Raw genomic sequence first — 26,318 nt, 5'->3', positions numbered from 1 at the left:
TGACCTCTATACTCTTCAACTGTTTAGTTTGGAGATATGGAGGGACGGGAGGGGAAATAGAAATTCCCTTGTTTTGGGAGTAGAGAGACAATCATTCAACCTAATACAGCTTTCCAAAATATTATGCTCCTTCCTCTTATAAGAGTTGAATGTGAGCATTTAGTCACAATGTTGCTTTTTAGCCCGATCTCCCCCCCCCCTTGCTCTCTTAATGGGGAGACTAATAAAAGTTACTCTAACCTGTATATATTTCTGCTTTATGTCCGCCCCCCACTCCAAATATACACATTCTATATCATTGATTGGCTCAAATTCCAAAAATATCCTCCCCACTCTGGAAGCTCCGTTCTTTTGGATCTTTATTCAAAGTTTCTTTTATTCGTCAATGTGAGCCAGATCGGGCGAATGTGCTCATTATCACGTGAATAATCCCTATATGCATTACAATGGCTGACCAGGCCGGGGGAAATTCTTTTAGAGTCTCTGCATTAATTAGGGGAGGGGAATGCCTGGCTAGTCGGGAACTCGAATAATAACTTCCCCCTTGCCAATACAGCATTACTCTAGAAATGAAGATAAAGACGAAAAACCAATATACATGTAGAATACAGCCATCCAGAATAAACACAAATACAGAAAATGAGTTTGGTTTTCCTAGGTCCATCCCAGAACTCACATTAGCAACACCTCGAGACTTTTCTTGGAAACGATGCAAACCGAGATGAGCTAACTCAGTAGTGCCGGCGGGTACTCTACACAAGGGCCGCGGCTTCCAACTTCTCCGAAGTTGCTCCAAGTTGACAAATTGCAAGTTGCTGCAAATTGTGAGAAATAAGTCTGCCCTCCTAAGAGTGCCCAACTCTTGGTTCTCGGTGCCTTTGGGTCGGGGAAGGATGGTCGAAGCAAGCAGTAAAGAATAAAAGTCCCTGACCAGTTCCCCCAGGCTTTGCCAAAGCGCCGGCTGCTTGTAGGGCCAAAGCATCGCTAATTCAAAGACCACGATGTTTCCCCCAACTTTACCTCTCTCACTCAGGACTACGATTGTCTTTCTTTACCTTTCCCAGGGCAAACGAAAACAACATATCCGATCTTATTCGCCTCCACCTCCCCTCCCCTGACTCCTATCACTCGAGTAAAACAGTTAAGAGATCAAAAGCATAATCATCTCCAAATGTGATTAGACCACAAAGTAAAATATCTACCTCAGAGTTGATTGTTTTCTTCTTTAATATGGCTGTTGCCTGGCTTCTCTTTTGCTTGTTATCAGCTGCAGAGATTATCCGATTTGGGGCTACAGGCTTGGACCCGCGCTGCCAATTTAAGAAATGGAATTCAGGGAGGGAGAGAAAGGGGGGGGGAGAAAATAAATAATATATATATATATATATATAAACTATATCGGTGATAAGTCTGGGAGTTTTTGCAAGACGTTCTTTGCTTTCCCTTGCCCCTAAACAGCAAAATGTAGGAGAAAGTTTAAGAAGTCAAGGAACAAAGGAAGCAAACCACTTGTTTCCTCGTAGACAATAGCAGGGCCAGAACCATCTAGACACCCTCCCAGCCGAGGAACCCTTTGCTGTGTCTGCTTTGCAATTATTCCAATAAGATACAAAAAGCATCATTTCCCCCCTATAACCAGGTTTCAAAGGGCCATTGTGCTGTGAAGAAAATGAAAACAAAACTAGCCAACCTGGTTGTGATCTGGCTCAATACCTCATCTGCTAAGCTAGATGAAAATTTTCAGAATTGACTCCTTTCTGGCAACAAGTGGTACAAATTAGTTTAAATCTAAGTCCCCATCATGCTCATTCATGGCTGCTTAGAAAAGGAGGGGGTGGGTTTACAATAAAGGCCTCTAGTTTCTATTCTAGAAACTAGAATACGCATTTCAATTTTTTCCCCCAAGGGTGCACATCAATAATCACTTAGCCATCTTTCTCTCTGCAGTTAATGTTTGCACATGTTCCTGGTCATACCAAGGTTTTTTTTGGCATTTTGCTTCCATGCCTGAACACAGTATAATTCCCCCAAAGGACATGTATAATCGGTGTTATCCAAATAAATGAAAGACTCAAGCATATTTTCAGTATCCATATTTCAAAAATTTATTTATCTCAAACTGTGCATAATGGAGTAAAAACTGAAGTTGAAAATGTACCTGTTATAAGGATGGTATTAGTTCACATATATATACATGGATTCTCGGCAGACTGATTCAAATAATACAGAGCCGAATCTTTTAAAATACAACTACGGAAAATAAAAGGGGGAGAAACCTTAAAATATCACAATAAATTTACAGAAATATTACAAACCATAAGAAAATATTTCAAACACAGTAATCTCAGGTTGTTCTCTTTTTTTAATCTGGACAAAATGAAAAGGTGGGATTGAACAAAAGCTATTATAAATTACCAACGATGTCAAACTGCATGGCCATATTTTTTTCTTTACTTTTAACAGTAAGTTAAAAAATTTAGTACAATCTAAAACTTTTGCCCTTAAAACAAGACCAGGGAGATGGTTTTGCCAGTACTTATTCTAATTTTTTTCTTCCTTTTGTGCCATTTTAAAACTAAAATGTCCAAATCTGAATAACTTTCTTCTTTCCACGTTTGCAACTGTCCCTAAATTTCAGCTGCAGACTCAAAATTCAGCAAGAAGCCTCTCTTCGAAAAATATTGGCAAATTCTCAAGCTTATAAACAATGGACATTTTGATTGCCATGTTTATCTCGATAAATACTGTACAAAAGTTGCTTGCAAATATTAAAACATTTTTTTCGTCGCTTGGAGACTAGCTCTAAATATTATTGGTAAAGACTTTTGCAAATTTCCTGCAAAGCTCCTACCGTAACACTAGAACTTTTAAAAAGTTTTGCGTAGTTTCTTTCCTCCAGATCTATACAAGGTCCGTTCCCCCGCCCTCCCCACTCACCCACCCCCGGTTTTCTCTGTACAAAAATAGTCCCCCCCCTCCCAAAAGAAGTCCAGGATCTCTCATAAAAGTTTTCTGGTCGGCTTCGCGGGTTTTGCGTGAGTTTGGATGGGATTGCTCTTCTCTTTTGCAGCTGTCATTTGCTGTAAGTGATGAGACTTTTTTTTTTCCTTCAGAGCGTTACCAGGATTTTTTTTTTTCCCAAGCTGTTTCTAATTCTCCTCTTTTGCACCCCTCCCATTTAAAATCCCTTGCTTTGCTTTGAAAATCCTCCCCCACCTTACTCCAGTTCGCTGTCCGGCCCTCACATGTGCGAGAGGGGCAGTGTGCCGTTGATGGCCGTGCCGGGCACCGGGCCGCTCTGGTAGTGTTGGGACATGTGCAGTCTGCTGGGGGCGGCGGGCTCCGGCACCTCGGCGCCTGGGAGGTACATGCTGATCATGTCCCGGAGGTCCCCGGCCTGGCAGGGCGCCCTGGAGTGGGAGGAAGAGGTAACCACGGGGGGGCTGGAGCTGGCCTCAGACTTGACCACCGAGCCCATGGAGCCGAGCGCCATGCCCGGGGTGCCCTGCTGCGAGTACGACATGCTGTAGGTGGGCGAGCCGTTCATGTAGGTCTGCGAGCTGGTCATGGAGTTGTACTGCAGGGCGCTCACGTCGTAGCGGTGCATGGGCTGCATCTGGGCAGCGCCGTGGGCGTTGAGGCCCGGGTGCTGCGGGTAGCCCAGCTGGTCCTGCATCATGCTGTAGCTGCCGTTGCTCCAGCCGTTCATGTGCGCGTAGCTGTCCATGCGCTGGTTCACGCCCGCGCCCAGGCCGGCGCCCACCCCGACCCCGCTCGCCATGCTGTTGCCGCCGGGGGCCAGCAGGCCTCCGGGCAGCGTGTACTTATCCTTCTTCATGAGCGTCTTGGTTTTCCGCCGGGGCCGGTATTTATAATCCGGGTGCTCCTTCATGTGGAGGGCGCGCAGCCGCTTGGCCTCGTCGATGAACGGCCGTTTCTCCGTCTCCGACAAAAGTTTCCACTCGGCGCCCAGGCGCTTGCTGATCTCCGAGTTGTGCATCTTGGGGTTCTCCTGGGCCATCTTGCGCCGCTGCCCTCGGGACCACACCATGAAGGCGTTCATGGGCCGCTTGACGCGGTCCGGGCTGTTCTTCTGGTTGCCGCCCGCCGCCGCCGCCGTGGAGTTGCCGCCGCCGCCGCCGCCGCCGCCCCCCGAAGTTTGCTGCGGGCCCGGCGGCTTCAGCTCCGTCTCCATCATGTTGTACATGCGGGCGCTGTGCGCGGGCCCGGCCCGCCGGCGGCCGCCGACCCTGGGCCCGGCCGGGACTTTGGGGGGCCCGCGGGCGGGGGGAGGGTGGCGGAGGAGAGGAGGGGAGGCGGGCGGGGGGTTCGGGAGCGCAGGGCTCCGCGAGAAGAATCAGACGAAGAATTGGGGGGGAAAGAGAGAGAGCGAGCGAGCGGGAGAGAGCGCGAGAGCGAAGCAAACTGGAATCAAGATCCAAAAAAAAAAAAAAAGCGCTTCCCTCCTCCTCCGGCGGGTCCTGCCGCAGCCGACGATTGTTATGATTATTTTTTTGGAAAGGCTTAAGCCTGGGGCTCAAACTTCTCTCCTTTCTCTCCCTCTCCTCTTCTTTCTCTCAGTCCTAGTCTTAAAGAGGCAGCAAACTACTTTCCCCCTTTTGCAAACACTCTCTTCTCAGCCTTGACAACTCCTGATACTTTTTTGAACAAGTTAATAGACAACCATCCATGTGACGGGGGCTGTCAGGGAATAAATGGGTTTCTAGCGACCAATCAGAGCGCGGCGGCTCCTCCACTCGAGCCCGGCCTCGCCGCCGGGTTTTGCATGAAAGGGGGCGGGGCTTGCCGCGCCGCCGGCCGTGCGGGAGGCGGGGGGGGGGGGGGATAGGGGGAGGGAGGGGAGGCGTGCGGGGGGGGGGAGGGGGGGGAGAGGCGGCTCCCACAGCCAGCCTGCCAGCCACTGAGAAACCTTTGTATCCCTTCTCGCAGCAACAGGTCACGCCACACGCCTTTTCGAAGGAAGTGGGTAAACAGCACTAAGACTACGTGCCCCCCCCCGTTGAAACTTAATATTGATTTACTTTTTTTTTTCTTTTGGTGCTGAAATGGGGACCGGGGCGCGGGAGCGGAGGGCGCACCGGATGGCTCAGCTCAGGAGTTGATGTGCGTCCTCGTCGCCCCCCCCCCCGACTCCCGGGCCCTCGAGGGGTCCCGAGCGCCGGCTCGCCGAGCAGTCAGACGCAGACCTCCGGCCTGGCAGCCCCCGCGGACTCGGGCTCCCCGTCCTTCCCTCGCCGGCATCCCGCGCGCGGCTGGCCCAGGGCGCGCGCTGGGCCTGGCCGCGCTCCCCCCCCTCCGCCCCCCAGCTCGGTGGCCCAGGAAACCACCGTGGTCTGCCTTCGGTCGGAGCCCAGGCCACGCTGGCACTCTCCCCGGTTCTCCTTCCCGAGACGGGGGCTCGGCGGTGCGGGCCTCAGAAAGTGCGGGCGGCGGGGGCGGGAGAGTAACGTCAACTTCCTGGCATCCCACGGCCTCGCGGAGGTGGCATCTGGGCCGCGCTCGGCTCCCTCCCACGCAGAGTTCCCAGGATCCGGGCACAGCCCGCCCTGGCATTTCCCCTGCCGCCCGGGACGGCGGGGGCGGCGCGGGCCGGGGGGCCGGGGGGCGGGGCGGGCGCGGGGCCGGCACAGGTGCAGGGCGCCCCCGGGAGGGCGGGGGGGGCGGGGGCGCAGGAGTCCCGCCCGCCCGGGACCCAAGAGGGTCACTTTAGCCGCGCTCCCATTGTCCCGACGTAAAGATCTCAATAGGTAGGCGCTCAAAGCCCGGAGCAATGGCACCGCGTCCGTTACAAATAGGTAGTTTTGTTTCTCTTGTTGTCGCTACACGGAGTCAAACAAAGCCCCGTCTAAGTTTCCTTCCACTCTCTTGTTGGGATCTTTGTGCCTAAAATGCACTTGACAACAAAGGGGGGGGAGGGGGAGAGGAGGGAGAGAAAGATGCCATTTCTTTATACGTTTATAGATGAAGAAATATATATAGAGAGAAATATATATGTATAAATGGTGCAAACCCTTGGGGTTGCTGGTTTTCTCCAGGAACACTTGTCCGCCCCCTTCCCCTGATCTACCCTTCCTCACCCCAAGGAAATGTACGGAATAGTATCTACCGGCCACGTTCCATTTATTATCTTTACCGACCGCATTGTTTTGCTACCTTACTAACCTCCCCCGACGCCCCCCTCCACCTCCCCCAATTCCCGCCCTCCCAGGCTTGCCTGTGCTGCCACACGCAAAGCCAAGATGCGGACCCGAGCGGCAGGAAAGTTGTGGGAAAGAATCCTGTAAACTTAAAAGAAATTATTTCGAGTCAATCCCCCCCTCCCCTCTGCAAGTTCTCTCTCCCCCGCCCCCCCTTAAGTTTATGGCTTGTTTTAGTTATTGGGAACTAGAAAGGAGGAAACTGGCCTTTTCGAAACGCGTATGTATTATGTTCTCTTGAAAATAAAACCGTGTTTTCTGCATATCCGAGGTGTAATGTTAAGCTAAACACGTATCTCGGGAGATTAGGGGGGGGGGGGGGAAAGGTGGCAAAAAATTTGGAGGGTTTAATTTAAGGCGGCCACCGACTTTTCTTCGCAGCTGGTTTCAGGGATGTGGCTGGTGCGCCCCCTGCTGGTGGATTTGCCTTTCCAAGATTGTTGCTTTTACCTTTAAAAGAAGGTGTGTGGAAATAATTAAAGTAAGAAGGAAAAAAAATGAGGGGGATGGAAGATCAAACTAATTACACATAATCTAAACAAAAGAAAAGTTAACATATCATATAAGCAGTGGTACCAAATCATAAGAATCAAATTTAATTTGCTTAACTTAGAAATGTACATACAACCTCGAGATAAGTGGGAGGTTGAACTACAGGGAAAAAATAGGTACAAATTATGAGATTCAACATATGAATGAATTATGATTGTCCAGGAGCCACAAAGGGCAATCTAAGCATTCACTTTATGATTGTGTATGTAGTGGTCGGTGCTTAATAGCATTATTCTGAAAACTTAAAAAAGAAGCTTTTGGATAATTAAGCTTCAAGAAAAAAAGAGGGGTGGGAATGGCTAATGGTGGTGTATATTTATTAAAATAAATATTAACAATGGATGGTATAGAAGCAAATCTTCTAAACCCATCTCTCTGTTTTACAAGGGGAGGGGATAGTAATACGTGCAGATTTTTTTCCTTGGGATGATAAATAAAAGCGTTTACACATTCTCAGATGCGTGTGTCAGCCTGAGCTCTATACTAATGCATTTAAGAGGGGAAAGGGGCTGGCTAGGTCTTTTGTTAATTGCCTATAAATAAGCTATGGAAATACATTACAATTGTGTTATCATTGGTTGCGTTTATTTACAGCTTTATTTTAATTAAGCTTGTCGTACTTATCAAGGCAATAAACTAACAGTGGCTGAAGTTTGTGCATAATAATGTGCTATGAAAAGAAGATTAAAGATGGTGATAGCTGAAACAATTTTTTCACATTCATTAAAAAAATTTGATCACTGACTACTCAATTTCAACCCAGCCCCATCAATGCCCCTAAATATAATAACTATAAAAATAATCCCAACAGATGACAGAAACAATCCTGTTTAAGGTTTATAATAGATGGCTACAGTTCACCACTGTCTACTAGACAATAAAAAAAAAAAAAGACTTGGAATAGGGTGCTTCATCCTCCGAGAACTGAAAATGTTGCCATTGGCACCATTTATAAAAATTGGAAGTGCTTAATCTAAAGAGAATGTAACACTTGCCTTCATGGGAAGCAAAAAAGCGACACACTTTTAGAGCAATATTGGTAATCAGGAACAAAATGCATACTCCTGGAACATTCGGAATTTATTTGTTCTAATATTGGCTTTAGCCAAAAAGCCTCCATTGCTAAGTGTAACTTAATTTTATTTAATAATCTTTTTTTCCCATTGATTTTTTTTTTCTCTCCTAAACTCTCCCTATGCCTCCTCAAGTAGTGTATCTGAAGCCAACAATTTTGTGGAGATAGAGCACTGTAGACTTATTTTTTCTGCTTAGTGGCAAATAGAGGTTTAACTTGCAGTAATTAGGTGAGAACTAGCCAAGCATCTTACTATTATGATGCTTGTTAAAAAACCGCTCCTTTTCTGCATCTGCATTTGAGTGCGTTCCCCTCCTCTCTTAATCTTCTTATGGAAATGAAGGCAAACGGCAGGGAACCTGCAGAGTCTTGGAGAATGTCCTTGTTAACTGGAATTTCTCAGCATTGCTAATTAGCCGAGTTTGACGACCACCAGTATTGGGGGAAAGCTCTGTTTAACCACTCACCAACCATTCCGAGGAAGAGCAGACTCATTTTATTTTGTAATTAAAATCTGAAAAGGGCCCTATTTGACAGTTAGGGCCATGAGAGTCTTATCTCCCCGTGAAATAATTACTGCCTTGATAACTCAATTTTCTGAAAAATGTCAACTGTGGGCTCCAAAAGTTTTAATTTCATTACGTAAGGGGGGGGGATGAGAGAAAATAGAAGAAAACGTACAGAAGGACTTTTCTAATTCTAGAACTGGTTAAGTATATTAGGAGTCAGATTTGGCCAAATAAATGTGTGTGTGTGTGTGTGTGTGTGTGTGTGTGTGTGTGTGTGTGTGTGTGTGTGTGTGTGTGTGTGTGTGTGTGTGTGTTTTAACCTTCCTTCCTTTTTGAACATTCCTTCCTATCCTTCCTGGAAGCTCCATGGAAAGTTCTCATAGCAGCAGAAGAAACAAACCAGTAATGTGCTCTGTAAGTCCAATAAAACTGAAAAACCAAGTACAGAAACTGCAAAACAAGAAAGTTCTGATTTTTAAGAGCCAAAGATAAAGAGAAAATTCTTAGTGTTTTGGGGAATGGTGCTGAGATTCTATTTACATCTACCTCCTAAGACCAGAGCACCGAGGATTACAGCAGAAGGACACTGATATGAACAAAGGTTTAAAATGTCTCCCTCACCTCTGTAAGTCACAGAAATTCTCAGTCACTCCAAACGGGAGCATTCCATGAGACTTCTAGAATTACCAAAGTTTGATTCATGAAGGTTAAGAAACAAACACAGATAAATGAAGAAAGTAAAGAAATGCATTAGAGGAATTCTTTCCCCTAAGAAAAATGCAGCAGAATTTCTAAAAATAATCAACAGGAAATATACATAGATAAGTTAAATATGAAAACTTAGAGCAAAAAAAAATTTAAAAATTCAATTGTGCCTCAGTCAAACTGCATTAGTCTAAACTTCCTTTAGCCTATGAAGGATTCCTCACAAGAAATCACAGAGGGGCCACCTTAAATTTTTTTTTTATAACACCATGTTCAAAACTGTAGAAATTCTTTCATCTACATTTCTACCCCTTTTCTTTTCATGTCAAATTTGTCAGATTTTGGGAGTGTGAAGGATTATTGACAGGAACTATAATAAATGTTTCTAGCTGACACAAAGAACAAACACACACTTGTATCTCTTTCTATTTCCGGAGGCATAGACACGCATATGGTGCTTGATAGATCGGTAATTTCAAATTGCTTAATCATATTTTTTTTCTTCCTGTACCTTGTCTTTAATTTCCAGAAGTGGTATTAAGCATAACAAATGAACAAGGGGATAACAAACGCCCGTCTCAATCCAGACCCAATTTCACCAAATCATTTCACTCAAGAGCTGTAAGGACCCTTGAAACCTAAGGAATGCAGACCTCTTTCTCTCATCTAATTCTCACTGATGAAATAAATACATTTTCCCCCCAAAGAATCCAGTAGTTTGAAAACTAAATGTATTTTCCTCTGACTTTAAATTATAACCACAAAAGTAATGCATAATCACTCGTCTCCTTGGCTGTACATAACAATCACATTACTTGTTGTATTGCATACATTTGTATATCTTGTAGATATGCTAGCTCAAATGTTTCCTGGAAAAAAAGGAAGTCATATTTCACAGCTTCATTTCCACTTCTTGATTTATCATGCAATTTTAATATAAAATTTGGTTCCTATGCTGAAGTTGTTGCCCAGGGAAGATTCTAATTTGTCCATTAAATGACTTAGTTTTAAAACATTATCTTTTTAAAAAAACAATAAAGTAAAAACGAGTAAAGAGATGCCACAGGACGTTTTCAGTTGCACTGTGAGTCTATGATTTGGACTATAAAAATTAGAAGAGAGTTGAAAAAATCATCAGGTACTTCAGGTACTCCTCCTTCTCCCAACTCTGAATCCTTCTGTGCCTCTAATCACTGCTAACAGTCCAAATGCATATGTCTCTGATTGACCACAGTGTCTTGTGCCATTAATCACAGCAAAGAGACAGGACTTCCTCAGAATTCTAATTTCCAGTGGTTAGGATTGTCATCCACATTTTAGGGGAGAGGATTGTTTTAAATTCTCCAACTGTGATCATTTCATTGAGTTTTGACAACTTTTGTGGGAAACACAAAACTAATCCTCCCTTAAGTGTTTCTCTGATCTGCATCAAGGGGCATAATTGTGGGCTGGGGTAGATGCAATGGCAATGTAGAAAAAATAGGACCCCTCTGCCTCATTCTGGACCCTTCCAAGATACAGAGATGGAATACAGTCTTCTCTCTTCTGGAGATCTATGAGATATATTACTCCTGTGTCAATTACAAGCTCTCCTTCCTCAAGTACAACTGGACCTACTACAAACCACAAGTGACAGACCTCTTAGAAGACTGTGCCAGAGATGGACATCCCCAAAAGCAAGATGGGGAAAAAGATAAGATCTGTTTCATGTGTTAGGGACAGAACTACTATCAAAGGAAAAGGAAGACCGCTTTTCACCTGGGTCACAAAAAGAAGTTAAAAGAAAACCATTTTTTTGGGGGGGGAGGGGGGAGGTGTCACTGTCAACCTTAAATAAAACTATTAGCACTTTTTCTTAAAGATGTGCAGCTGTGGCTTGCCTGGCCAAGTGCTGGAAATCAAAGTGGACACCCATTCTGGGAGGGCTGGCATCCTCTTGGCCTCCCATAGATAGCTGGAGCCCTCTTCTAAAAGCTCTTCTGGCCTCAAAAGAAATGTCTGAGAAGTAGCCTTCCCAGAGGCCCACTTCTCTCTGCCCCCTAGCGCCCCTGTTCCAGCTCTGGCTAAGATGGATTTGGGATTGCAAACTCATCCCAAAGGAATTCTCTGATCACTGGCCTGATAATCTTTAAAGGCTCCTTCAGAGCTGGGGCTCTGACTTTTATCTCCCTTCAACACCCTCTCCTTTGCTTTTTTTTTTTTTTTGTTGTTGTTGTTGGCTCTTCCCACTCCTCTTCCCTCTTACCCCACGCCCCCTCCTTAATTTGGAGATCATTGACACGATAGGCTGTAATGAGTCCTTCAGAAACTGTTATGATCTACAGTGACAATCTCTACACCTAATTCACAGATTATTGACAAGCACTGTGGGCTCAATGGTGTCAAGTTGTACTTGTGGTTTCAACACCCTTCAGCAACCCACAGTAGCTGCTGGGCCTGGGATTAGGACTCAAGGCCTGGCAGTAGCGTCGGGAGCCTCGAGCCCAGCCAGGCTTTCTCCTCAGTGCCTTTGTCTCTGGGTTGGATCTTTGGAATTAAAAGCTTCTCCAGAATGAAAAGCACAATCTAAAGGAGTAAACTTAACCAAATGAAGAAACTCCCTCTTTAAATCTTGCTTGGTCTTCTGAATAATCACACCCCTACCCCCATCTCCAAATAACCTTGCCAAGCTCCAGGCTCTATAGGCTGGAGTTGAGAATGTTTTTCCTCTTCCTGGCTTCACCAGGAAAGGTGTGAAAGCGGGCTGAAGAGGCAGAGGCGGCTGAGACTTGGCATGGCTGCAATAGGGCCTAAACTGCATTGGCCCAGCGGCCTGGAAGGCCCACGGAATCTGGCAGGCCGGGCTATTTACAAAGCAGGGGCCACCAGCCAACCCCCCCCACCCCGCGCGGGCTGGGACCAGAGACCCAAAGCGCCCACCCCGCCCCTAAAGGGTGCAGGGTGGCTGGGGAAGAGAAGCACCGCGGGGTGGCTGGCCAGCTGTGCCCCTCAGGCGCCCCGGCCCCCGGGATCCCCTCCCCCAGCACCCCCAAAAGTGTAAGCGTCGCTTTCCTCCTGGGGTGGTGGGATTCACGCAGGCCACTGACGACCACCGAAGTCACACAGCACCCGGGGTGCTGGGCGGCAGGCCCTGTCCCAGGCCACCCACTGGCTCGGTCCTCCTTCCACCTAGGGGTGGGGGTGGGGCTGTCCCTTCGCCAGGTCCCTGGGAAAGTTAGGCGCTCGCAGCCGGCCCTTAGCCAGGTGCGGCTCCTCCCTCCTGCCAGCCTCCGTGGGGGCGAGCACCCACAGTTTGGAGAGCAGCAGGGGATGACCCTGCGATCGCAAATTCCTCTTTCTATATCCCAGCAATAGGCAAGTGCACCCTTTCGGAGAGGTCGCTAAGCTGTGGCGGCGGGCTTCAGTCTCCCCACCCGCTGGGCTTCGGGAGCGCTGCGGGGACGTGGGAGCTGGCTCGTCAGCGCGCGCAGGGTCCGAACCCGCCCAGCCCGCGCAGGGTACCCAGCCAGCGCCCCACTGAGAGTCGCCAGAGGAGATCGGCCTCTACCTAGGGCACAGGACGGTGATGGGGCACCGAGGCAGGGAATCCTGCGTGCCTGCCACTTCGATAGAATTCTGGATCGAGCTTTATGATTCTCCACCCGCCACTGCATTTGAACCTACTAGAGTAAAAATAAAAAAATAAATAGCAAACATAACCTGAGCCAAAAACCTGGAGAAGATGTTCTATCGCCAAGAGAAGCAGGTCCCCTGAAAATATAACCCCAGAGCCGCTAATTTTAGGAAGTAGTGGGAATAAAACACAAAGGCAATATAAAGCTTTCATTTCCTATAATATGAACTATTCTTAAAAAAGCCATTCTATTTGGAAAAGTAAGCTAGTTTTCGTCAACAGGTAAACTTAAAAAAAAAAAGGCAAGCCTTAAGCTCAAGTTAAAATTCTAAGTACATCTCTGAACTCCTCCTTTTGTTTATTTAGCACAATAATAGTTTCTGTTTGATTTTCAAACGACTAAACACACACACACACACACACACACACACACACACACACACACACACACACACACTTTGCTATCATTTCAAATTTAGAGGACAGGTCATTTTGATAGACTGAAAGGCTCTTTTTGCCCAGTAGTTCAGACCAAAGAAAGTTACAGCTCTTTCCTATGCAGACAGCTAGTTTTTGAAGAAAACAAAAAAGATTCCTGTTTTTCTAGGATAGTTTCTTTTCTTGATCGAAATGCTGAATTTCAGGGGAAATACTCTTGATTTTACCTTCTTTGAAATCTTGCACTGGGATTAAAAAAAAAGCCAGACACCTGTTTTCTAGACAATCTATGAGATTTAGCCGTGTGCCAGGAAGGTGAAAAGCTGGGCAGAACTGGCTCTGGAGGAGGAAAGCTTTGGAAACAGAGACTAGACTTTTAATATCACTCGGAAAATAAGTAACTAGGAGCAAATTATTTTGTTCACGCCGAGACTTTTGCAATACTTGCAGGACCTCAGAAGACATTACTGAAAACGTCAAAACAGCAACCAGAGCATCTTCATTTTATTCTTTTGAAATGGGGACAAAACGAGAGAAGTAGTCTTTGCTTGGTTCTTCATTTTTATCCTGTTTCTCTTGCCAGTTTTTTTTTTTTTTCCTTTAGCATCGCACAACCTGTAAAAGGTGTGTCTCCAGAACTCAAACCGGGCTGGGGGTTGGCTAGGATGAGAAGAGTACGAGGAGGAAGAAGAGGAGGAGGAGGAAAGTGAGGAAGAGGAGGAGGAAAAGGAGGAGGAGGAAGAGGAAGAAGGGAAGAGGAAGAGGAAGATTGTATCTTTTAAAAATGGAATTAAAAGAGTGCTTAGTTTTTTTTATCGAATTAAGATCATATTATTCTGTAAGGATAGAAAAACTGGTGTAGACACCTCGTTTCCTTTTTCGAGGGTAATAAAGAGTTTTCTCTAACCCTAAAGCAAGATTCTAGCGATTTCCTGAACTGGAGCTCTGCATCTCCTACTGTGTCCGACAGGGGGCGCTGGGCACGAACCTGCGCTGCGGCTCAGTGTCGCTTCTCATCTGAGCCGGGTTCCAGCCCCGGAAGGCGAGAGCCGCGCGCGGGGTCGAGTACAGAGCTTTAGTCTTCCTGGATACAAAGAGATTAAAGACTGAATTCTGTGTGTGTGTGTGTGTGTGTGTGTGTGTGTGTGTGTGTGTGTGTGTGTGTGTGTGTGTGTATGTGGGGGGGTGTTATCAATTTTAACCAACTATGAAACTGTAGAGCTTTTTGTTCTTTGATGTTCTTATAAAGAAACTCCTGTCGGTTGAGAAAATTTTAATACTGCAGCTATAGTGTGTGTGGGCAAATTATTTAATTTAAAAAATATATTTTTTCCATCTGCTCACAGGATCTTTTTAGAAGTACTTTAAAAGCTGGCACTGATCCCCTTGGCCTGTTAACCCTGTCCCAAATTTCAAGTATTTTTAGCTATGTCGAAAGGCCCTTCTATTAATTTGAAGGGGGTGGGGTGGGGGAAGAAACTCAAATATTTAAATGCCCCTAAATACTTACTCTTCTGCCTCCCTTTCTCCTGCTTTCTTTAAACAGGGGCTCTTATGGGATGGAGACATTTCATACTTGGGATTTTTCAAAGCCAGGTATAAATGATAAGAGGCAAATCTAACTAAGAACAGCAACAATAATAATCTGAGTGTGATGTTGGATTGTATAGCACCTAAGTAAGAGAAGAATTCTAAATAAAATTGTAATCCACCCCCCCACCTTAAAAAAAAAGCTTCACCTGTATTTAAATAGCGTGTCTTTAATTACAGCAGTCGGGGATGCATGAGGCTGAAATAAAATTAGCAGTCATTACCAGTCCTTTAACTCTGTGGTGCACTAAATTAGCCTTCCAGTCCTCACAAAGACTCGACAGCAAGCAGTGGGTTGTAAATAAGACAGCGCGACCTGCCCTCAACACCTTTTCCCTTGCCAATCATAGCTCTATCATTCAGCCCAAGATTAACCTTTATCTACCAAAAGTTAAAAAAAAAAAACAGAAAAAATGAAGAGGAAGAAAAGAAAGAAGAAAAAGAGGGGAAAAACGGAAAAGAAAAAGGAGGCATGAAGGACAGCCCTCTGACCACCACATGTCGAAATAACATAGTTTACAAGAAGCCCCTTTAAATTGGATTATAATGAGTCAGTGTCAGAATACGCAATTTCCACATCATCCTCCACATCCCACTCAGGAGAGTCAGAACAGTGGCTCAGGTAGGAAATGGATCCCATTCTCCCAATTGGGTGTGGACCACCCATCCATACATCAATTTGCCCTTTGCCTCTCCACCTCTACTAAAGTCTAAGACTTAGAGAGTTGTGGGAGGAGGGTGATGGTCGAGAGAGAGCATGGATGATTTTAAAGGCATAGACATACGTTTCCGAGCTGCAAACAATCAATTTACTCAACTCACAGTCTTTAGTTTTTGGAGGGGAAAAAAAAAATTCTAGCGAGAGCAACAAAAACCCAGCTGCCCTTCTCAGCACAGAATTGTGAAAGTAAAACATCGCCCAAGTTGCCATTAGAGGGCGCCAGGGAGCAAGCCCCCCCCCCCCCATCGTTTCCCCCCTCCCCAATCCCACAGAAGCCCTCTCAGCTTCCAGCTTCGTCAAGCTCTGTAATTCCTCCTCTCAGGTAATATTTCCTGCATATCCTGCCCCCTTGCGTTTCCCTCTCTTTCTATGTCAGTCTCTCATAAAGAACGAGATTTCGCCATGGCCCCCTTGCTCTCTCTCTCTTTTTTTTTTTGCAAGCGCCCTCCCACCCCTTACCAACCTAAAATAGTAAGCTGACGGTTGCAATAGCAGAAACTCCACGAATGATATATACCTCTTGACTCAAATCACTCATTCTCAGCCACACTGGGTCTGGAGAAGACTCTTTGTAGGGGTGCAATGCTAGTTTAACATTTTAAAGATGGAAGCCTGAAATGTTCTTCATAGGGTTTATCTCTGGGGACTCCATAGAGCTATTTCTCCATTTTTATAAGAACAAAAATAGAGAAAAGAAAGACACAGATACCCTTAGCATTTAGGTTCAGTACTAAAACTGTTCCAAGAGAATAAAATAACATCATTTCATTTCTGCATTTGTTAAAGAAATCTCAATTAGCATTTAATTCCCAAACTTAATGCTTTTAGACTTAAGCCTCCCTGTGTTAAATGACTGCCACACAGAGTATATTTCCAGATCCCTTAAAGGTCAAAAAAAAAGGAAAGAAAGAAAAAGACAGAAAGAAGGAAAGCGGAATGAGAGAAGGTGAGTGTGTGTGTGTGTGTGTGTGTGTGTGTGTGTGTGTGTGTGTGTGTGTGTTGGGGGGGATGGGGAGGAGTGAGTTAGCCGTGAATGTCAAAGTTGGGTTCCAAGCTACTTACATGTCCATGCCAGATCAGGGTGTTGTCTTGTAGCAGTTTGATTGGCAGGTAAAAAAGCAAAGTACGTGAGGGCTCCCTGAGCCTCTTGTCAGCCAGGCTTGATCACTTCTCACCGGACAGAACGAGTTGAAGGAGCTAGCAGTTCCCCTTCTCGTCCTCTATCCCAGGCACCGCGAATCCATTTCGGCTTTTCTTCCCCCCAGTCTCCCTCTCCATCAGCCTCCTGCCTCCACCCGCATCGCCTTACACCAGCCTCCAGACCTAGCCTAGCTTTGCACAGCAATCCCCTGCAACAAGAAAAATCGTTTATGGCTTAAAACCCCAAATGGCTGATTTTTTAAAAGAGAGAGAGAGAGAGAGGGAGAGAGAGAGAGGGAGAGGGAGAGGGAGAGGGAGAGAGAGGAGAGAGGGTGAGGGGGAGACAGAGGGGGAGAAGAATGCACCCAGAGAACAACAAAAAAGTCAGTTATCCTAACACTGCTCTGTCCCCCCACCGCACAGAAGAAGAATAAAAAAAAAGCTTTATGTTTTTTCAGTGGGTATTCAAAGATAATTTGATGCCATTGTTTCTGCTACAGATGGTTCTTTTAAATACAATAACACGGCTCTTTGTGCCGGGTACCCACAATAAAAATCGAAAGCGTTCCCCTGAATAACCATTTTGTTCTCTCTTGTATAGGGGCCAACAAAAGATGCGTGAGGTAATGGGTTCTGTTTATTAAAGCCATAGAATAGGGGTTTGATAAAGATTTTTTTTTTTAAGCAGAAGACCTTGCAAGGTCGGGCTGATCTCTTCATATTTTTTTATTAAAATATTTGTCCAGTAGATTATTCCTTGGTGCAGCTGCAGGTTTTCTCCCCGATTCTTAATCAGCTCTAACATCTGTCTGTTGGAGGAAGCTTAAAAAACCCACAATTGTATCAGTGGTGCAGTAACCTTATCAAATTCTGACTTGTTAGGCTCAGTACAGGCAAATGCAACGGAGTTTCAATTCTATTTGGTTCTGATTGGGGCATGGGGGGGGGGAGGGTAGGAGAGACTGCAGCCTCAGCTGGAGTGACTGAGGAAAAGGAGGCTTTTCCTCTTTCTCCCCCCAGCTCCCTGGTTGGCCATACACAGCTGGATGAGCCAGACACACAGCGCTGGACCTCTTTCATCTGAGATGTCTCTTCTCATCTCTGTGAGCTTTTACTAGTGTATGCAGGCTGGATGGGCTGTGTGTGTTGGGGGTGGGGGGCGGGAGTGAGGCCTATTTTCAGGTCATGCTCACCCTCCTTTTGGCTAAAAGTCTCCAGTTTTAGAAAAACCTAGGATGGAGCCCAGGGTGAGTCGAACAAGTTAAAGGTGAGTCTCTGCTATCCAATAGGGCCTACTTTTGTTCCTCCTTGACTCATCCCTCTGCTAGCTTTGACTCATTGGCTGTAGCTGTGCTAGAAGTGGGGATGGGCTGGTGGTCACTTACAAGTGGCAGCTCCCCAAGTCCCACAGGCTTGCTCCCCTCACAATCCTGCAGTTTCCTTTCACTGGGGTCCCCTATACCTCAAGCCAGCTGAGGCTCCAGGTCAACTCTGAGTAAGCCCTCACCACCCAATGGGGTTACTGCAGGGGAAGTTGTTAGTTTCTGACTAGGTTTGTCTACCTTTCTGTAGGAATTAGTGCCAAGGTTCTCTGGGCCTCCAATAGGCCACAAAGACAAGCAATCCACTTTCTTGACTTCTGCTCTGTATGTTGTTATTTGTGGCAAGATAATAGTCTGGAGAAATGCCTTTCATCTTAAAAAAAAAAGTTTTCAATGGGTTCTCTACCTCTGCCCCATCCCCATCTCTGCTCAAATTCCTCCTCCTCTTCTTCCCACAAACCTTCCCTAGAAAAGAAAGATCAACATTTAAATGAGTGTCTCAACAAAGCTGATAGCAACTTCTACTGTCCCCTTGGGAAAAAAAATGATGTTATTGGTTTACAACACATCATTTAGGAAGGGAGATGATCACCCAGGAAAGCTTTTCCTATAAAACTTGAAGAAGAAAGGCAACAAAGGCAACAAAATAGGAAATTAGACCATTTTTGGTGATTTGTTTTTCAACAACTCATTGTGTATTTTAAGATAAACAGTTTAATATCAGTCACAAAAAAGAAAGTCAGAGAAATACTAAAAATAAAAAAGTTAGTCATTTCATAACCCTGTGCCTTTGTGAGTGTTGGAGGTAAGGGGAAAATTGAGAGGAAACTCGAGTGCCCTTTCCTGGATGGGGTCCAGTGCCATTTGTTACTTAGGGCATTGGGAAAGGAGGAGGAGCATTGTGCAAACTTTCAAGTTCATGGTAGTAACATTTCCCCAAGCAACTGTGGGATGTCAAGTGTCTTCATAAAAGTGTGACCACTGAAACAGCCGAGGGTTTCCTTCTGGCCTCCTTTATCATATATATATATATATATGTATATATACACACACACACATATATACATATTTAGTATTAAGATTGAAGAATACTCCAATTTGATAACTCTTTCTCCCCCTCTCCCCCCTCTCTCTTTCTTCTTACAATGGATTGCAAGACAAATCTGAACTACTGTTCTGGGCTAGACTTGAGACTGTAAGATAGGAAGGCCTCAGTGGGTAGCTGGAGGGAGTCCAGATGAGCAAATGAATACTTACTGGGGCATGGCCTAGTCCTAAGGGAGTTTAAGATCTGTGGGCCTCAGTCTCTTGAGAGGGATAAAGAAGACTAGTTTTTTTTTTTGTTTTTTTTTTTTGGCTTTGTTTTGTTTTTAGGTATAGCACCTGAAAACCAGTCAAGCAATGGCATTCTACTTGATATTGGAAGAAGACTAACTTTTAACTAATGTATAAAGTGTCATGTCAGAGAAAGGACCAACTTGACAAACTGCCTTGGGAACACAAGAAGGAAGAAGGAGGAGAAGAGGAGGAGGAGGAGGAGGAGGAGGAGGAGGAGGAGGAGGAGGAGGAGGAGGACGAGGACGAGGAGGACGAGGAGGACGAGGAGGACGAGGAGGGTGGGGAGGAGGACTTGAAGGGGTGGGGGAGGACAATTTTCTGTGTGCCCAAAGGAGAATCTGCAGCCCTGTCTCCGGTGGGAGGAAGAGCCAGAATCAGTTTTTTTGAGACTCCATTTATGATGTTTATAGGTGACTGAAATGGAAATGTCACTGTTCAAAGGAGCACTGCAGTCCGTACTGACCCCCTCCCTCCTTTCTGCGAACGCATGCCTTCCTGGGGAAGAGTGGGGTGCAGGTGTGTGCCATTCTGCACGAGCCATTCAGGAGAGCAGTCGAGGAGGGGAGGGAGGAAAGAAAGCAGAAAAGAAGGAAGTGAAACAACCAACAAAAGTAGAGCGAAGAGAGGAGATTTTAAAAGACAGGATTTAAGCACACCACGGGCAGAGCGGATTAGCAAAAGCGGCCCCCGGGATCTCGTTTTCAACCGCCGAGGCTGCTTACACGGAAACACGATACGCTCGACCAGGGTCTGGGTTTTCCTGCAAACCGCGGAGGACCACACAGATCTGGAGGTTCGCAGGGGGATGGCACGGCTGTCAAACTGGAGCCCCCCTCTCCTAAGGAACCAATCACCGCCAATGCGCCGCCGCCACCCACCCCTCCACGTGGAAAGAAGCGGGGCTCGGCTGTCGGGGCCCGGGCTCGGCTTGCTGGCGGGCGCGGGGTCTGGGGGTCTCGGGTCTCGATGGGGAATGCACGCGGGCAGGGCGGATCATCTCGAGCTCAGGCGCCTCAGCCCGCACCCCGCACCCCGTACCCGCACCCAATCCGAGGAGCCGCAACGCCAGATCAAAGGGTCTGTGGCTTCCCACATCTGCAGCAAAGTCAGAAGTGAGGATGCCTTAAAACACGCCCCGGGACTGAGGACAAGTAATTGGCCCAACTCGATCCAATTATCCACTTAGACCCCAAACAAAGCAACCCAACGCCCCACTTGACGAGCACCTGAAGACCCGACCCGCGGCCCCCCGCCCCCAGACGCTGCTCCAATCCCAAGTCTAGATTCCACAACCGAACCGTGTGTGCGTCGCGTGCAGAGAGACCTGCACACCTCGCTCTGCAGAGCCTCTTAAATAAACCTCTAACCCGAACCTCGGCCTTCTAGCCTCCCTCATCTCCCTCCCCGTAGCGAGTGATAGCCCGAGACACCCAGCACCCAGAGCTGAGGCTGGTCCATCGGTTCCCCCAAAGCCCAGCCTTCTGGGTTCTCTGGACCCTGTGGACAGGCAGCCTTCTCCAACGTGTCTGGCCTCGAAAAGTGGAGGCTGGAGGCCGCCAGGCTGGGTTCCCTCTTGCCCCTAAAAACTGCACCCCTACCTCTTCTCGCCCTTCCAGGAGCTCTCTCTCTCTGCCGGCAAGCACAGTTCTGCACCACTTTGGCCAGGCTCCGCGGGGCCTAGTCAACCCGGCTTGGAGTTGGAGACTCCTCCACCCAGGTACCCTAGGAATAAAAACCTGGATCCTGCTGCCATCGACAACCTCTGGCTTTCCTGCCACATTTCCCTACAAGCCTTCGCAGGTGGGTGAGGAGGATAGGAGCTCCCTATGCTTAAATCCCTCAGCGACTCTGGGAAGGTTTAGTTCCCCTCCGAGCACACAGTGTGGCCATTTCCGCACATAGTGTGGCCACTTGGGTTTGTTCTTAGTCCATGATGTGTGGAGAGATCGTCCAGGGAGAGCTGAAACTTGGTCCCTTGGGGAAGCAGGGACATGGGATGGTAGTCAAGAAACAAGAATCAGCAAGGGACTGCAAGACAGGGCCTTGGAAAGCGTGATCACTGTGAGGGCAGGCTCAAGGACAAGCAAGGCCTTCCTACCACCCTTATATTTCTAGAACTCGGGGTTCTATTTGTTATATGTTGATAGACAACAGGGACGGTGGAAAGGCACGCTTTATAACTGTGTGGTAACGAGGCAAAGGCAATAGATTCCTTTAAATTTGGTTGTTGATAAAGCAAAGTTTTACAAACAACCCTATATTATCATTTTATGTGTTAAAACATTAGTTTCAAAGCATTAAGCATTGAAAATAGGGCATGAGGTTTGTGATCTTTTTTTTCAGTTTCTTAATTTATCCATGTAGTTAATATTTCCATAAATACCAAGGTTTCCTCTCAACTTCTGAGTAACATGATAGTGAGGAGAGAAAGAGAAAGAGACCACGTGAGCCAGGTGCAGGTGGCTCATGCCTATAATCCTTAGCTACTCAGGAGGCTGAGATCTGAGGATCGCAGTTTGAAGCCAGCCTGGGCAGGAAAGTATTGAAACTCTAATTTTCAATTAGCCAGCAAAAAGTGGGAAGTGGAAATATGGCTCAAGTAGTAGAGCACTAGCCTTGAGTGAAAATGCTAAGGACAGTGCCCAAGTCCTGAGTTCAAGCCCACATACTGGCGTATACACATATACCCCAGAGGGAGGGGGGGGGGCAGGGAGAGGGAGAGGGAGAGAGGGGGAGAGAGAGAGAGAGAGAGAGAGAGAGCACTATCTTAATTTCACTCATCTTTTACTGTGCTTTTTGCATTAGTTTAAGATAAATTAACTTTTTTGCATGTGTGTAAAATATTAATTAAAAATAAAAGCCAGGTTCTGGTGACTCCATGTAATCTTAGTTATTCATGAGGCTAGGACCTAAGGATCTGGATTCAAAGTTAGTTTGGGCAGGAAAATCTGTAAGACCCTATCTCCAGTTAATCACCGGGAAACTGGAAGTGGAGCTGTGACTCAAGTGGTTGAGTGCTGTCCTTGAGCATTTTTGCACTCAGGCCCTGAATTCAAGCCCTGTGATGGACACACACACACACACACACACACACACACACACACACACACACAGTAGTATCACCTGTTAGATTTCAAGAATAATCTGAAGTGAGGATCTTTCCCCACATGTCTATTTTATGCACCATTATAATGACTGGTATATCATTGAATTTGATGAGCTTGTATTCTCTGTCCTCAGATTTACATACTATGTAAGCCATGAACACAGTTGTAGGTCCAGTGATGATCTGGGTGTAGAAAGTTAAAAAGTGATTATTTCCTACTTCTCTCTTTCACAGACGCAAGGACAGGCAGTGTGTACTGCAGCACAGGTTGACAGAAAAGGATTGTGCCTTTTGTGGTTTGTCTAGAAAGGATTTAATGATCCAGGAAAACTGATTCCAGGGAGAATTGCTATTTACCTCTCCCATTTCCATCCCACCAACCACTCTCTTTCCCTTGAAGAAAGAGCAACACTTATTCGCTTGGGAGTGACAGAGAAAGAAACGAATCTTTAATTAGTATCTATTATTTATCAGATACTTTCTCTTATTTACTTCTCATAATAATTCAATAAAACTGGAATTATTACACTTCACCATTATTTAGCAGAGTGAGGGAAGATCCAGCTGGGTTAAATGTTGATGGCTTCACAGCTGAAAAATAGGAGATCTGCGTTTCAAATTTTACTCTAACCCTGAAACACAGTCTGTTTTCTGGAATCTAGAGACCGAACTCAAATGGACTCAAGTAAGCATCATTGGTGGCTAGCTGGGTGTGAGCTCAGGAGAAAATTGCTTCTGCCTATAGAGCCTACATTTTTCCTTTTCTGGAAGATAGCTTTTTATTTTTGTTTCTCTTCTCTTCTTCTTGACAGTGCCTTGCTATATTGTCCATGCTAGCCTCAGAGTTGTTATCCTCCTACCTCGGTCTTCTGAGTGCTGGAATTATAGCCACATGCCAGAAAGTTCAGCTAAAACAGTTTCTTGTTTTATTTATGGATGGATTGATTGTGCTAGTACTAGGGCTTGAAATCAGAGCCTTGTGCTCTTGCTTGGCTTTTTTACTCAAGGCTGATCAGTCTACCACTTGAGCCACTACTGGATTTTTGGTGGTTAGTTGGAGGTAAGTCTCACTGACTGTGAGACTTGGGCTAGCTTCTAACTACAATCCTCAGATCTTAGCCTCCTTAGTAGCCAGGATTATAGGCATGAGCTACTAGCACCTGGTTAAAAATAGCTTCTTAAATTCTGGTTTTTCATAGGATCTTTGGCCTTGGGGAGATGAACTGGAGGTAGGAATGCAAATCTTTGCCTTTTTCCAGTCCAAAATTGGGCTTAAGCTTTAAATTCAATTTTCTAAATATAGATTTCAATTGGCATCTGGCCCAAGGCTATCCTTTGGCTAGCTAGGCTGAATCAAGTTATGATTTCATGAGTTTAGATTCACATAGGTCAAATGGAATACCAGTCTCAAAACCGCAGCCTCAGAAGCTAAAAGGGTGGGAGGAAAATATAGCACTAACACAGCACATGACTGCTAATTAACCCAATTAACAACTGCAAACCAGTGAACATTTATATTTGTATTTTCTCAGAGAGGGAGGTAATTAAAATTTATTTCCTTTCTATTAACTACCTTTCCCCCTAGATAATCACCTATATCACAACTACCCTTTAATAGGTCAATAGGAATTATTTTAAGACATTCAAATGTAAAAAGAATTGTTAATTTAATAGGCACTATGGATAGTTTAATTTGTATCTTGTATTAAATTAAACATATGGTGAACAGGGTATAATAGATTTTCTATAATTTCGCTGCCAATGTGGCAATAGCAGACAGTTCCTCTCACCAGCAGACTCGCCAGTGGTTTGTTTACTAGCTTATTTGAATTAAAATAAAGCTTCGCTTCTGCTGACTGCACATCATTATCTATGAGACCATAATCCTGCTAGCAAATCCTATATCTTCCAGAACTGGCTCTTTTGTTTGGGATTACTGAGAGCTTAGCCTATAACAAAGAGGAATAAGGCATCCCTCTCATCCTCATAATTAAGTGTGGGGACTAATTTAGAAACAAACCCAGAAAGATGTAGTATTTGGAGTTATATTTCTGTACAGAATGGAGGAGAAACAGGATAGGCCAAACACCGGATTGTTAACAGAATGTTTAAACTATTAAATGAATGTACTACAGGAATGCAGCTTGTTAAAATTAAGAGCAGCAGCAAATCAGGTACTGATGGACTTTGCATGGGGCAGGAATTCTGTAGGAAGGATCTGAAGGTAGCGTGAAAAGAGGACATATTAAGGTGTTAAGCTTGAGAAGATGTGCTGCACATTTTCTGAATGGCATGTATTTTCTTCTATTATTCTAAAAGGATGAACAATTAATAGTTATTGTTACAAGCGGTATTGTTAAAATGCAGATAAAAAAATAGAACACTACTTTGTTCATTACTTGCCCCCCCTTCCCCCAAATACAACTTTTGGAAATCATCAATGAAAACTGTTCACATTTTACCTCCAAGGTGCATAAAATTTAGCCTTCCTTTACATATCACAGCAAACTTCCATATTTACTGATAATTCAAATCCCTAGGCGTTTCAGAAAAGGATTTTACATATATACCTATAGAAGCGGTGTTCACTCCACAAGCCACATAAAAGCTAGTCTATTTACTAAATAAGAGCACGAACACAAGGGCTAACCTATCAGTGCCATCAGATTGTCACAGATGCGAAGTCTGAGGACCTCCGTGAGACCCAACCAGACCCTGGTGAATTAGAAAGCAGGTCCTTAGATTTTAAAAACATTTAGGCAAAGTGACAGTTCAGAACATCTGTTAGCCTTCTGTCTGAGTGGAAGCTAGATGTCATGGAGTGCACAGCTGTAGGCATTTGAGGCTTTTTTTTGCTAGCATCTGTCACAGTAGCACAATAATATAGGTAATTATCAACACCTTATATAAACTGTTTGCTATTTAATTTTTAGAAAGAGTAAAATTAGTGTTACAGTCCTTGGCAAAAAACTAATTGAGATGAATATAACTCTTTTTTTAATCTAAAAGTTGAATAAATGATCTGATCATTCTGTGAAAAACAGACATATAAAATATTTTCTGCTACCAATTTGTGTATATATCATCTTTAAAGCAAAAAAATAAATAATTTTGTTTTTGAAAATACAGATTAAATAACAAGCAAAAGAAGAAAAATTAGGGATAAAGAAGAATGAGGCTAATAATTTGGTGTTTAGTACAACCAAAAGTTATGTGATTTGTTATTAATAGAAAACACTTGCGCTTACCACACAATGGTGGCATTAATTGATTGTCTCTCTATAAAAATTAAAATTTCATTTTATGATAGCCCTTTCTTTCTTTCTCTCTCTCTCTCTCTCTCTCTCTCTCTCTCTCTCTCTTTCTTCTCTCTCTCTCTCTTTCTTTCTTTCTTTCTTTCTGTGTGGTACTGAGACTTGAACTCATGGTCTGGGAGTTGTCCCCTTAGTTTCTTTACTCAAGGCTGGTGCTCTACCACTTGAGCCTCAGTTCTAGCTTTTGAGTGGTTAATTGGAGAAAAGAATGTTATAGACTTTTCTGCCCAGGCTGGTTTAAACTTTGGTCCTCAGATCCAGTCCTCCTAAGTCACTAAGATTATAGGTGTGAGCCACCAGCACCTTCTATGAGTGGTTATTTACAAATAGCCTTTCTTTTTCCACTCTTCCTCAGCTCTACAACTTTGCAGAGAAATGGCAAAGAAAGTTGTAGTCCTTCCATCTTAGGGTTCACCTCTCATTTAAGTACAAGTACCCTTAATTCCTTGTGTCTCATGCATACAGTTCATCTACAATGGTTGTATTGAGATATTGGGAATTATTGTGTCTTATGTGATTCTCTTTGCCTGTACTGTAGTTGTTTTTAGCCTAAAAAAAAAACAAAAACAAACCCAAAGCAGCGAAACTGTATTCCAAAGAACCTGATTTGGGAAAGATGCTAGTCAATAATGTCTCACTGAAAGACTAGGACGGGCTACAGAAAAGAAAGAAGTTAG

General features: G+C 45.1%; 1 protein-coding gene and 1 long non-coding RNA gene across 2 annotated transcripts in view; both read right to left on the bottom strand.

The window, feature by feature from the left end:
* LOC138829502 (uncharacterized) overlaps nucleotides 1–16,808 on the bottom strand; it is a 42,837-nt gene extending 26,029 nt beyond the window's left edge. Inside the window, exons 1-2 of the long non-coding RNA XR_011372633.1 lie at nucleotides 16,484–16,808; nucleotides 1,203–1,310 (exon numbers count right to left, since the gene is read on the bottom strand). This is a non-coding gene — a long non-coding RNA (uncharacterized lncRNA). The remainder of the gene's footprint in view (nucleotides 1–1,202; nucleotides 1,311–16,483) is intronic.
* Nucleotides 2,081–4,714, bottom strand: Sox2 (SRY-box transcription factor 2). Its single transcript, XM_070025873.1, has one exon. It carries the CDS (start codon nucleotides 4,205–4,207, stop codon nucleotides 3,242–3,244), a length of 966 nt encoding a protein of 321 aa, XP_069881974.1. The 5' UTR covers nucleotides 4,208–4,714; the 3' UTR covers nucleotides 2,081–3,241.
* Nucleotides 16,809–26,318: the final 9,510 nt, after the last annotated feature.

This window comes from Dipodomys merriami, unplaced genomic scaffold (genome assembly GCF_024711535.1).
Source record: "Dipodomys merriami isolate MVZ:Mamm:240054 unplaced genomic scaffold, mDipMer1.0.p SCAF_173, whole genome shotgun sequence".
Taxonomy (NCBI): Eukaryota; Metazoa; Chordata; class Mammalia; order Rodentia; family Heteromyidae; genus Dipodomys; species Dipodomys merriami.
Note: the sequence above shows the minus strand (reverse complement) of the source record. Positions and strands in the feature narration are given on the sequence as shown.